Source organism: Colossoma macropomum, unplaced genomic scaffold (assembly GCF_904425465.1).
Source record: "Colossoma macropomum unplaced genomic scaffold, Colossoma_macropomum, whole genome shotgun sequence".
Lineage (NCBI taxonomy): Eukaryota > Metazoa > Chordata > Actinopteri > Characiformes > Serrasalmidae > Colossoma > Colossoma macropomum.
The window spans coordinates 4,693,547-4,708,043 of record NW_023494800.1 but is presented as its reverse complement, the minus strand read 5'-3'; the positions used below and the strand labels follow the sequence as shown (position 1 = coordinate 4,708,043).

Sequence of the window (14,497 nt, the reverse complement as noted above, 5' to 3'; positions counted from 1 at the left end):
TAAAATATGAAATGCACATTAACCTTTGCACAGGCCACAATTTATGCATATTTTTGCAAAATGTTCAGCAGATAAACAGCAATTGTGAAACTGTGCTTTTTTTCTGTTCCAACTTATAAGATGCCAGATAAATAAAAATTTTGTGACAGTTGTGTATCGTGAAATTTTTGCCATATCCCCCACCCTTAATTTGTATGTTTAAAGACAAACTTGAATCATGATAATGCAAAAACAGAAGTCGCCCTGCATGCATTGAAAAGTACACACTGTGTAAAACATTCCACTGGAACAGCAACAACTAAATCCTATGAAGCTATAATGAATATAAAACTTGAGAACAGCTAACATATTTTTATTCATTTCATTCATTTAGCAATATGTACAAATTCAGTGGCTCTTATTTAAATGTTTGTATGTGTATTAGACTGTCCCAAGTATTTGAGCCCCCTCAGGCCTTGTGTTCTGAGGCCCACCGAGGCTCCTGGCAGTCAGAGGCCCCTGGGCACTGGCCCAAATGGCCTGGTCAGTAATCCATCTGTGGTGCTGTTGACAGATTTGGATGGTGGGCCATTCTTAGCACAGCAGTGACACCAGGGCTGAAGTGGGACTGGTTTTCAGACCAGGAGTTACATGATGCAGACCAGCCCACCTCAAATGCTCTCTCTCTCTCTCTCTCTCACACACACACACACACACAGCAAAGCCTTTGAACTTGTGATTGTGGTAGTCAATATGCTACAAACTAATGCTAGGTCAATAATTTAAGGTCAGCATTTCTTACTGCCTACCTGCTTAATAATCCTCATTAAAGGGGAACTCCACCAATTATTCAAATTTTCTGTATAATTAAATGGTTGAGATGTAAACAGGGTCATTCAGAGTGGTTTGGTGTGAAATGGTCTATTTTAGAGAAATGACGGTGTGATGGTGATCGGAACCAGACGTTTTCAGAAATTGGTGGAAGTTCCCTGTAAATAGTTTTCTCACTCTTGTCTTCTCGGTGTGACCTTGGTGTTTTTTGCTGTTCTTACAGCTGCTGTCTGTCTTTGCATGATCCACGTAAGAAAAGCTGCGGAAAAAGTCATGAACTCTGTAGAGCCGCCTGTTGGGTCAGATTCACAGCATCACGCTGAATGTCATACGCTAATCTCTCAAGGCTGATTTTAGCTTCAAATTTCCGTTCCACCTTAAGTAGTGTAGCTATTACACATTAGTGCCCGGACATGCGTCCGAATGTAATTGCCACGTCAGTTAAGGTGGAATGGGAAATATGAATGTGAAGCTAAGTACAGCTTCATCTAATCTCTATCCACTGTACAATGTTCTAAATTAATACAGACGTTCACTTGGAGTGTTATTGTGCTCATGTATTAGCTCACAGTAACCAGCCCAAAACCTGCCAGGTTTATTCTCCCGATTACCCACTCCAGCATTGAACGACACTGACATGGTTTTGGCAAGGTAGCATCAGTGTTGCTGCTAGGTTGAGAGAGGCCCACCACCAAAAAATATCCAGCCCACAGCAGCTCTGTGATCAGAAGAGGAAATCACTTGCAATCACATACAGTTTCTTAATAAATGGTTAGAATTCCTATCCCCCCTTTTTTTGTCATTACATCTTATGTCATTTAATCCACCAAATAACTTCAAATTTTGGCCCGATGCCTCATCCAGGTTCAAGGTGCACTTCAGTGCATGATATCACATCTGATGAGGGCCATCTTGTGGACATTGATTGTAATGCCTGTAGCAGCAACACCACAGAGGACATTCATTCATTTGTTTATTCATTCATTCTTCTGTTCATGCGTTCAGATTATCCACACAAGCTGTTTCTCTATTTACAGCATTTTGTAGCACCATGTTTCTCTATAATTCCTATGTCTGGATTTCCATTCTAATTCTCACAAGTCCAAGTTGAAACTGGGCTTAATAATGGCGAGTTAGCTTTCTGCATCCAAGGCACAACAGTTAAAGGATACTTTTAACCAAAATTTCTGCATAATTAAATCAAATCACGTTTATTGCCACATCACATTTACACAGGTGCGAAGGTGAGTGAAAATTTTAGGTGTGTAGCCCCCTTGTAGTACTTAAATATACGAAAAATATATAAGAAACGTATATATATATATATATATGTATATATATATATATATATATATGTATATATGTGTGTATATATATATATATATATATATATATATATATATATATATATATATATATATATATATATATATAACAGGCAAACCCCACACAGAAACGACCCTGGTCGCCCGGGTCCGGGTATATATATATATATATATATATATATATATATATATATATATATATATATATATATACACCCACATTAGATTAATATATACACATATACACAATACACACTAATAATATATGTGTTGTTGCACCATCCCAATATACAGTTTTTCTACTGTGATATAAGTTATAAAATAAGAGCTATGATATGTACAGTTGTACACTTTTCCATATATGCTATATGTGTGTCTGAGGTATAACTGGTTTAAAAGCTCCCTAACAGACAGTTATAGCCTGAAAAGGTTACAAATACTCTGATACCTGATGCCCATGACATTGTTTAAGATAAATGTGTGGCCTTCTAGCTACAGGCAGAAGCTGCCCAGAACTCCAGCTCATGTTCTGAGAGTCCTCCCCCTTCCCTCATACTGCCACCATGTTGAAGGCATGGTCTGAACTCACAGTTTTGAGATAACAGCATATGTTTCAAATGAATTCCTGGCAGGGAGATGCATGCAGGGTGTTGTAAGGCAACATAATCGCCAAAGAAAAGTTATTTTTTCAGATTTGCCTCTATTTAACCATCATCAACATTACATATAACGTTGATGTGTAGCAAATAAAATGGCTATATTTGTATTGTAGTCATGGCGACCCCTGGTTCCTATCACCACCACTGTAAAGAAATATCTACAATCAACCATTTCACATCAAACCTCTGAGTGACTTCACATCTCTTGATTGAACGATGCTGATGTTTTTTAAAATTTGGTGGATTTCCCCTTTAAACAGCTGTTTTAGAAATTGCTGATGCCCCCTTCTTTAGAGAGACCCTGTCCTTTTGGCAGAAGTGATGCATTCCCAAATGCATGCTGCACTCTGGCTGAACTGTTAGGCGTAGGACATTCAGCAGCACAGAGAGTGTTATGCAGTGCTACTTGCTCTCATTATGCATGTGATTAGCCTCAGGCCTCAGTTTGGATGTTAGCTGCATCAGTGCAGTGCCAGCTGAGTCTCCCACACTCTGATTTGCTGCAGGGCGTAAGCGTTTGTTCTTTTTGTGAAGGCTTTACAATGTCAACCTTAAATACATTAATATAATCACCTTGTGGTTGGCCTGTGAATACATTAGCGAGATGTGTCATAATTAAACAAGGACATGTAGTGTCACTGACGCAATGCACCACTTTAATGAAGCACAACTGACCTGGCATTAAACCTTTATGAGCTCGTTGGTCTTCCCATTCTAATATTACAGGTATAAATATGGATTTGCCCCCCTTTGCGGCTTTAAAGGCCTCTGTTTTCTAGTGAGGCTTTCCACAAGATTTTGGAGTATGTCTGTGGGAATTTAGGCCTTCATACACTATGGATACACGGTTCTTGTGCTGATGTTGCTTCCAGAAGCAGTTTGGAACTCTGTAGTGAGCGATGCAACAGAGGATGGGAGATTTTTACAGCACAGTTTGGATGATCTACTGCTTCGTATTTGAGCTGTTGTTCCTAAATGACTCCATTTCATGATTTTAGCACTTACAGTTGACCAGGGCGGTTCTAGCGGGGCAGAAATTTCATAAACTGACTTGTGCCAAAGGTGGCACCCTATGACAGTGCCACATTTAAAGACACTGAGCTCTTCAGTACGACTTATTCTGTTGCCACTGTGTGTCTATGGAGACTGCATGGCTATGTGCTTGATGTTATATACCTGTTAGCAATCCCATTTCTTATTTTTACCCCTACCCCTTGTTTTCAAGTGTCACCTTGCTCCTTGGAACTGAGTTAAAAGGGGTAGTGGTTGAAATCTTCCGCTATGAAATGGAACAGCCTTCAAATAAAAAGAGCATTACTTCATTAACAGCTACTAGCGCTGCTCTGTAGGCAACCCTGCCAGTCTGCAGTGACAGCAGAGGAGGGTAAAGTTCAGCTCCTCACTGCTGGGCTTTAGTTACATTTAGGGCATCATATGCCTTTAAAGAGGGGGACAATTATTTATTATCACCCACCCCTAATTCTTTGGTGATGTGAAGCTGAAGATAATCACCAGCTCCTTTTTTTTTCCTGTTCCACCTTAAATGCCATTCCACCTTAAATCAAATCAAATCACATTTATTGTCACATCACGTTTACACAGGTGCAAAGGTGAGTGAAAATCTTAGGTGTGTAGCCCCCTTGTAGTACTTAAATATACAAAAAATATATAAGAAACATATATATATATATATATATATATATATATATATATATATATATATATATATATATATATATATATGTATATACACACACCGATCAGGCATAACATTATGACCACCTCCTTATTTCGGTGAATTTTTCCATGTGGATACCCATGGTGACCTTTCAGTTTTATGTGGGAGCAACTGAATAGCGCCCCCTTGTGAAGCATCTTTGGCTTGCCAAATGTAAGTGAGTGAGGTAAATGAGGGGCAGTTTGACAAAAGCTGTTCTAAGAACCAAAATTACAAAATACAATTATGAGAATCCCCCTTTAAGAGAAAACTTTAGCAAGATGTGATCATTCTTAAGACATTTTTGAAAAATAACAATTAATCTTAAAATTTTTTAATATAAAAAGCACATTTAAGAAGATTTTATTTCTTAAGAGACTTGTGAATTCAGGCCCTGGTCCATGAGCTGCTTTGCATCTACAAAATAAGGAAAATGTAAATGAATCCTTCAGGCATATCAGTCATAAACTGGCTATCGAAAGTAAATTCTATGAAATAAAAACAACATTGTGTTTGTAATACTTTTTAAGGTGTGTCTGACCTCCAGCTCGGTGAGAAAAACCCAGCAGCACAGTCAGGCAGGCGTATGTACACTCTCACAGCTTTGGCTGTCTCCTGTTTCGCGTTCATCTTCTGTTACACATGCACATAGTTAAGGTGACAGGCGTTAACAGGTGATGGCATGAACCTCGGGCTTAGCTGAGGTCCTTCAGTTTAGTAGCTAAGAGGGAGTCCTGGCTCTATAAAAGAAAATAAACCACACGATAATGTGTTTGGTCCTCTCACATTATCTGCAGTCACACACTCCTGCTCACACATTGAACATTTCAACCTGCAGCTGGCAAAATTTAGACTGGGACGGGTACAATGAACTTAAATGTTTGTACTTTTTTACTTTACTTAAGTATTATTTAGGAAGATTTGTGCTTCATTTACATTTCATAGAAAAATATACTTTTTAGACTCTCAAAGTATTCCTTACAAATCATAAAAAGGCAATTTTTCTCCAGTAAATTGAGCTTCTTCACATCTTAACCATTGTGTGGTGTTCAGGTCTGTGGGACCCATTTTCAATATTTACCAAAAGAAAAAATGATGTGATTTATTATTATTTCATCCTCAGATTCTTGGCCTTTGCTCATTTTCTGTGAAGAACATATAAAATAACCCATTTTCAGTGTCTTCACTCTGTTCACCCCCCACACATTTATATTACACATGTGGTGTTGGGTGAACCCGCGGGGAATAAAAGTGTGGAGGTGCTGTGTCCTTCACTCTGTTCTCCTCCTACATGGCCTGCTGTTAGTGTGTGTGTGTATGTACGTGTTTGTATGTGTGTGTGTGTGTGTGTGTGTCTGTGTGTGTGTGTGGGGGGGGGGGACAACATGGACAGGCTGCTGACTGGCTACAGCTGCTAAAGGAGAACCCTACGCTGGACACTTGTGATATTTTAAACATCTGGTATTTTAACATAAATTGTTTTGGCTGTATTGATGTAAAAAAAAAAGACAATAATGTGATGGGTCCACCAGACCACTGAGTAACAAACACATCAACAGCACACAAAGGTTAACTTATTGTTCAAACAAGTTCAAATCAGTGTAAAATGAAATTGCCTACTAACTTGCTATGCTAATTTATCTCTCAGTTAGAACTGGTATCACTGCATCACACAGCACTTTCAGTTTACTTGTTAAAACATTCACTTTTTACTTTTATGGATTTAAGTTTAATTTTTACTTTCACTCAAGTATATTTTTGGCTTCTTACTTCCACCTCCACTTTTACAAGCCTGAATTGGGACAGCCTGTGCAATGCAAATAAACAGAAAACAGTGATTTTTAAATCTACTTTGACCTGCATTTAAACAAGATATTAAATGTTTTAGCTTATCAACATTGTGTTTTGTAAAAATACACTCATTCTGAAATTATTGCATTGAACACCTTAAAAAACTGTTAAGTTTAAATGTTGAAAAAACTTCTTAAACAGATGATGCAGTCCTGCTTGTGTATAAAAAAGAGCTCCCAGATAAAGCTTAGTCCTTTAAGAGCGGGGACAGGTTGAGTTTCGCCACTTTGCCAAAAATGCATCATCGAGTAGCCCAACACTCTTCCTTAACAAGCAACTGCACAGATTTTAGGTATTTCACACCCTACGGCACTAAATATCGTCCATCGATTCAGGGAATCCAATCTGTGTAACCTGGCATGCTTCTGTGATGGATTTCACCACATGTGCTCAGGAATAATCTGACCAAACTCTCTCAATATACAACAGAAGCCATTTGTCAACAATGTCCAGCCGACTTGTGTCTGACTTATTGTTTACACAATAAACCTGTATTGTGGTCTGACGAGTTAACCTTCCAGATCATTCATGGAAAAATGGATGGTTTTCCCGGTCAAAGAAGAATCCAGATTGTTACCGGTGTAAAGTTCTAAAGCCAGTCATGGTATGGAGGTGGTATTAGAGGGTAGCCTGCACATCTGTGTAGGCACCATTAGAAATGTTCATGCTTATTTCAACATGATAATGTCAAGCCACATTCTGCACATGTTACAACAGCATGGCTGTGTAATCAGAAGCTGCGTCCCAATTCAGGGGCTGCATCCTTTGGAGGCTGCATTTGAAGGCCAAATGTATCACACCCTTCACCAGCCAACATATCCTGAGGTTCATTGTGCCAGCGATTCAAGAACGTGGCGGCATCAGCAGAGGAGCGAATGGCGGCTGAGGAGACACATTTAATGTAAATATTGGGTTTAAACTGAGTTGAAAAGCTAACAATACAAATGTAAAAAAAAAAGGCAATGTGGTCTGAAGCAAAACTTATGCTAACATTTTGTTTTAGGGAGCAAAGACCAAAGAGAATCATCTCCAGCTCTAAAAAATAAAAAAATAAATAAAATAAAATCAAAGTTTCTGGATCCGTCTTTAAAGAACTTTAAAAGAACTTGACAAGAGCGGCGTTTCGCGGAGGGGAACAGTGACGCAAGGAAATCCGCCGTCTCATTTCGGTTCAGCCTTCGTGAGTCTACACAGCCTTTGAAGGACACACCTTCATTGACTGCTTCCTTCGAAGGATGCAGCCCCTGGATTGGGACACAGCTAGAGAGTGTGGATGCTAGAATGGCCTCCCTGCAGTCCAGAATTGCCTCTCATTGAAAACATGTGGAGTTTGCATGTTCTCCCCGTGTCTGCGTGGGTTTCCTCCGGGTACTCCGGTTTCCTCCCACGGTCCAAAGATATGCAGTCAGGCCAATTGGACATGCTAAATTGCCGCTAGGTATGAATGTGTGTGTGAATGTGTTTGTATGTCTGTCTGTCTGTCTGCCCTGCAATGGACTGGCGACCTGTCCAGGGTGTGTCCTGCCTTCCGCCCAATGACAGCTGGGATGGGCTCCAGCACCCCACTGCGACCCAGAAGGATAAGCGGTTTAGATGATGTGTGTATGTATATGTATGAAAACGTGGTGCATTCTGAAGACCCACATGGTTGCACAGCTGAAATTTGCTTTCAAAACTGGATCAGTTGGAGTCTTTGGTCCCCAAATGATTATTAAACGTTATTATTTCCAACTTTTTTGGAATGTGTTGCAGGCATCAAATTCGGAATGAGTGAATATTGTTTTTAACCTATAAAAACAGTTAAAAAACTATCAAGTTCAGAAGGTAAATCACCAAATATTGTGTGTTTGCACTGTTTTCAACTGAATACGGGTCAAACAGAATTTAATAATCACAACTTTCCATTTTTCAACAACACTATAAAAGAATCTCAGCTTTTTTGGGATTGAAGTTCATTTTTTAAACAGTACATAACTTCTCTTAAGTTCTCTTAAGTCCTTGTACTCTTTCCACCCCAGAACAGTGAAGGAAGTTGTTTTGTAGCTCTAGAAATGGATGTGACAAACGTTGTATGTGCTTATCTCTACATCTGTGAGCAATGTGCATTTCCATACTATTTAGTAGCTGTGCATTATAGAGCAATCATAGATGTTTTGATGCAATGGAAGTGATGAAACACTATTTAGCTGAAAGAAACCAGCTCAGTACAGAAAATGTTCAGTTGCAGCCTCTATGTCCTCTGAAGACTTTACAGATTTACTACTGCAACCGAAACCCAAAAACCCCCCCTGCAGAAATAGAAACTCTCTGGACTGAAGTGTATTTTTCAATTCGCAGTTTATTTGTCCATCTCTGACTGTAAATATCAACATCACAAAGCAGACCAGAGCTGTTTGTTGGTCTGTGACCATTTCCAGTTATGTACGTTTTAGGAATATTTCACAATATTGATGTATTATCATCTTTTCCATTGAATAAATAGGTTGACGCAAGATACATCCTGCACCCATGCATCATTTTCTCCTTGTTTCTTGTTTTCGTTTGCTGTGTCTAGCAGGGTTGTGCTTCTGGACCTTGGAGATGTCCCATAACAAGGCAAGTATTTTTAGCTCTGGCTCAGAGAAGCGAAAATGCGTCCAGCATCTGCGTCTGTATTGCAATACTGATATCAGGGGGTTGAGGGTGCGTGACCCTCTTCCAGTTCTTTCAAGCAAATAAAATGTCAGCTTTTTGAGGGTGAATTATGATTACAAGTACACTGATGTGATAGCAGGTATCGGTGGGTTCCAATGACAAATTTACTATACCACACTGCACTTTACACACAGCTCGGCTGGTGAGCTGAGAGCATGTGGGATGCCTATCGGGCTATTTAGAGGTAATGCTGAGCAAGAGAAAGATCTCCCCGCTGCAATGGCATGAACTTCACGACTTGCAGGTCTCCAAAGCGCACTTGAAGTTATTGGTGAAAAAACTGCAACGAAAATGGACATAATGGAAAAAATTGATGTGGATAATCAGATGACTATATTGCAAGATGCGGTGATGGAAGAGGGAGCCCAGCCTATAGAGGACGAAGTCGAGGATTTGAGTAACAGGTGATTTGCAATGCATGTTGCAATATTTGCAAGTTGCATAATAGTTAATGCAATGATTCATAAATCAGATGAGAATTCTTTGCAAGTATTACAGTGTGCAAGCATTCACTTACATATCGCTGTTGTGGGAAGGAAACCTTGTATCTCCAAAATGGTAACTTTACAGGAGAAGGAAAAAACCTAGTTTACTTTAATGTAAGTCAATGGAACCAAACTTTTTTCCAAGTCATTCTGGTCCATTCATCATGAAATTTACACACAGTGTAAAGGGCAACAGGCATTTTCAAATTATGACAAAAACTGAAAAATGACAAAAATGGAGAAACGAGGTTTTCTTCCAACAACAGTGATATGTATGTTTTGGATATAAATGCTGATATAAAAGTGTTTGCAATATCCGAGGCAGATCTTTCTGGGCTCATGAAAAAACTCATTTTATCCATTTTATTTTTTTTCTTTTTACTTTTCTATAATAAAAATGTGTTATGTATTCAAAAACAAAATGACAAGCAGTTGTGGTGGAGTGAAAGACTACGCCAATAAAACGATGACAATGTTGAAAAGCTACAATCGTATGCAAAAGTTTTGACGCTTCTGGTCAATTTACAAGGTTTTGTTAATTTTCTAAGTGAAAATCAATTGAGACATCTGTTGTTTTTGCTGCTTATTTGCTGAATTTAACATTGTGGGGAAAAATTAAACATTAAATGTGTCATATCACATTTTATATATTTTTTTAACATGTTGAACTCAGCAAATGAAAATGATAATTGTGCAATAAAATGTGTGTCTCTGTAGAGGATGTATTAACTTATTTTCACTTAGAAAATCAATAAAATTTGACCAAGAATTTGACCAAACTTTTGCATATGAATGTATATGATGGCTAGAAACAAAGGGGCACATTGTATAAGCCAAACAGAGTAAGACAATAGGAGGTTAAAGATAGAAGCCAGAGACAATTACAGTGATATTGTTTGCATAATATTTCCAAACATTAAAAATTATTTCAAGTTTTTCTGAAAGCAACCAAGTCAAAATGATAGATCATTACAGAATCTTCTTTCTTTTTGCATTAGCCATGGTTTAATGGTCAGTATAACCATTTAAACTGCAGTGAGTGACCCAACACATGATTTTTTGGTGGCCAAGGCATAAGACAACATTGGTAATCACAGCTCGATTGTTTTCTTGCAGTTTGAGAGAAATAGTCCAGGATGAGGCAGTGAAGCCTAAACTGCACTGTCTGATGATGGACCCGGCCTTCTCCATGGTTACAGTGCAGAGTGAGGACAGCGGGATTGTCTGGGAGACGGCGTCCAGTCGCTGCTCCACCCCCTGGGCTTCAGAATTCAGTTCTGCTCCTCCAGAACCCTGTTATAGCCTGGTTCCCAAACGTTCTGGAACTCCAAGTTCTGAAACAGCAGGCAAGATCATCTTCATAATGGATGAGGATCACATGATCAGGAGGAAGAAGAGGAAGAGGAACAAAGCGGAGGAGAAAGTGACGAACCGACCAGCATTAATGGCCGAAGTTCTGCCAGGACCTGAAAGGCCAGCCATGGTGGAGGTCTCTCTTCCCAATACGAGAGCGGAGGAAGAGAGTGCCATCGACGAAAAGAAAGATCCAAAAGACGAGGGCAACCAGCGCTTGTTCTGCCTCCTCTCGGAGGGATCTGAGATTCTGAACATCATCGCGCCACCAAAGATATTCACAGTGGACGAGGAGGAGAGCAAAGAGCTGACGGATAACTTGTCTTACCTCGAAGAGACACCTGTCATAAAAGCCCAAGACATCGCTGAAGAACCTGAAACTGAGGAGACCCAAACAGAGAACCTCCAAGCCATTGTCCAGGCAGTACCGGAACCACTTGTGCCAACACCCATTAAGCCACCACGAAGAGGAGCGACTAGCGAAGACTACTTTGAGAAGTTCACGCTGTTGGACCATCAGGCACCAGCTGTGGCTCCTCCACTAGAAGCTATCCATGATCCTGAGATCATCACTGAGCAGGTAGCAGATGAGACTAAAGACAAAGCTGTTGAGACAAAGCCAGAAGTTGAAGTTTCAGCTGACTCAGTGTCTCTCAGTGGACTGGAGATCGCAAGTGAACATGTGGACGAGGTATTTTATGGTGGTGGAAGCGATCCAGACAGGCAAAGCCTGCCCAAGGATGGCACAAATACAGAAGGGGAAGCGCCAAAGTCACCCTTAAAGGAAAGTGGATCTGCCTTGTTTGGTAGCCAGGAGTCAATCCTGACTCCAATCTTCCTCCCTGAAGGACCTCCAAAAATCATAGACCCTAACCTGCTGGAGGAGCCGAAAGCCATGGCGTTCATGTACTCAGATCTGTACGCAGATGCTGTAGGAACCAGACAGAAGCAGGACGACACAGAGAGCTTGACCTCTGAAAAGTCCTTTCACAGTCAGCAGTCTGACTTCGAGGACAGAGGCTACCTGGAGAAGTTTGTGCTTAAAGATGAAACTCCAGCGACTGAGGCAGATCCCTTTCCTGAGGACCACAAAGCGGACAGGGTGAAGATGTGGTCAGAGGATGCTTTTGGCGTACCACGGCTTGGAAACGACAAGACGGGAGCTCAGGACGATGAAGAAATTACCGACTTCTTTAGGAACAGTGCTAGCTCATCCCCATGTGAAACAATTCGGCTAGATGAAGTGGAACCAGAAGAAACAAGAGAGGAGACAAAGACTCGGCGTGTGGTTTTCCAGGACGAAGCTGCAAAGGCTGGCAACAGGACAAGCGAAGTGGGAGATGCTGTTTTCGTACCTTCAGAAGAGGACATAGAGCTTGCGGAAGCTTTTTTACCACTTGATATCAGCATGGAGTCACCATCCGTGGAAACAAGCTGGGTGACTGTGGACAACAGGTCAGCCATCGCTGAATACGCGGTCAAAACTGTTTCGCCCAAGTCAGGAAAAGCAAAGAGAGTTAAACCACCTAAAGAGCCTCTCTCAATCCGACCTCCTCAAAGAGTCAACCCCGTAACACCACATCCCAAACCTTTCCTGGATCTGACTCCTCTGCTTCCAGCAGAAGCAGAGGAGGAGGCTGAGGGACGTCAAGAACAAGAAAAAGAATTGGGCACTAACAAAGTTCCGTCCACCTTTGAAGCTAAAGGGACAGAGGCTACAGGGGAAGCCCTGGACTATGAACTAATCACCAAGCAAGAGGCAAGTGAATGTGCTGTGTCTCAGAGAGACTCCCCCAGAGGAGGAGAGGGCTCTGACAATGGGGGCTTCACTATGGTGGAATACCCCAGTCAGCTGGACAATCTGTACGATGCTGTTGAGGCCGATTACGAGATTGTAGATGCTCCAGCCTCATAATTTGAAATGGCAACATTCACAATTGTCAATTGCAGTTTTGTAAGCAGGCTCTCCTGAACTGTATCTGTTCATGCATGCACATTTAGGAAGGAACGAGCCCAAATTATTTATGTATTTAGCTTGTAACAATATAATAATCTATCAATGTACATGGACTTCACTGAACTTTTGTACAAGAGCTGTAATATAAACCCACTCAGAGACTATCGTGCAAATCCTGACACTGTCACTTTCCGCTGAAAACTTTTTTTTCGGGCTCTGACCAGATGATCACTGTGAAATCTGTTCCTGTTGTCGTGCATACAAGTGGATTTACATAACAATAGAACTAACCTTCAGTTGTCGCTTTATTATTTTAGAAAAACATGGCACTAGAATTGTTCAGCATTCATAAATGTGTAACATAGCGCTGTCCAAAAGTCTAAGACCACATTTCATTTTTTTATTTACAGTCAAAATAACCATTAAGAAGATTAGATAGAAGATAATCCACATATCTAAGGAGAAAGTGAAAGGAAAACAAGTGAAAAAACAGTCTCACTTTATTTGGATAGCCCCATATAGGCCCCTATAGATTATCTACGTATCGCTGTTGTTGGAAGAAAACCTTGTATCTCCACAATGGCAACTTTACAGGAAAAAGAAAAAAACTAGTTTACTTTTAATGTAAGTCAATGGAACCAGACATCTTTCCAAGTCATTTTGGGCCGTTTTTTTTGTCTATTCTTAATGAAATTTACACATAATATAAAGGGCAACAGACATTTTCAAATTATGTCAAAAACTGAAAAACAAAATATTTGAAATTAAATAAACGACCATATCCAGTGTATGCTATATATATATATATATATATATAGCATACACTGGATATGGTCGTTTATATATATATATATATTGCATACCATTTCTGTTTACTTGCTGAATTTAACATATTGAAAAAGATAAAACATAGAATGTGCTGTAACTTTTGCACAGGCCACATTTTGTGTTTTATTTTCCCCCAATATATTAAACTCAGCAAATAAACAGAAATTGTGCATTAAAATCTGTAGAAGTGTGCTCTCTATAGAGGATGTGTTCACTTATTTACACTTAGAAAACCAAGAAAACATGTAATTTAACTTTTGCATATGACTGTAAAATTGACCATAAGCGCTATTAAGTGGTCTGATAACTGTATTTTATTGTGGCATTAAGATGGGCTTTGAGGAAGGGTGCATAGCTTTTATGAAAATACACCCATGTATTACACCTCTACTCTTAAGCAACAGCAAACTTAAAACTCCCTAATTTATTATAATAATTTAGGGAATATTTTATTTGAATAGCCCCCTGTAGAGTTGTAGAAGCTTACCTTGTCTATCACTTGCAGAACCGTGCAAAAGTCAGAGACCACCTTTCATTTTTTTAAATTTCCAGTCAGTTATTAATTCTTTTAGAAGTTATTTATAGGATATAAGACAATCCTCTTGCATAAGGAAGGGGAAAGTCAAATAAAAATAAGCTAAAAACGGGAGTTTTCAAAAACGGGAGTTCAAAAAATTACAAATGAGGCTCCTAACAACCACCTGGTAGACACCAAAACTAACCCCATCAGATAAACAGCACTTAAAGCTCTCATCTGTGGGAGAGAGGAGAAAATCAAGCTGCTTCAGATCTGAAAACATCCACAGGTGTTTCTGTCC

The 14,497-nt window shown here is 39.8% G+C and overlaps 1 protein-coding gene across 1 annotated transcript; it reads left to right on the top strand.

Moving 5' to 3' along the window:
- The first annotated feature begins 9,037 nt into the window (after window positions 1-9,037).
- si:ch1073-398f15.1 (cardiomyopathy-associated protein 5) lies at window positions 9,038-13,141 on the top strand. The gene is made up of 2 exons (XM_036588971.1): window positions 9,038-9,460; window positions 10,658-13,141. Exons 1-2 carry the CDS (start codon window positions 9,348-9,350, stop codon window positions 12,807-12,809), a joined length of 2,265 nt encoding a protein of 754 aa, XP_036444864.1. The 5' UTR covers window positions 9,038-9,347; the 3' UTR covers window positions 12,810-13,141.
- Window positions 13,142-14,497: the final 1,356 nt, after the last annotated feature.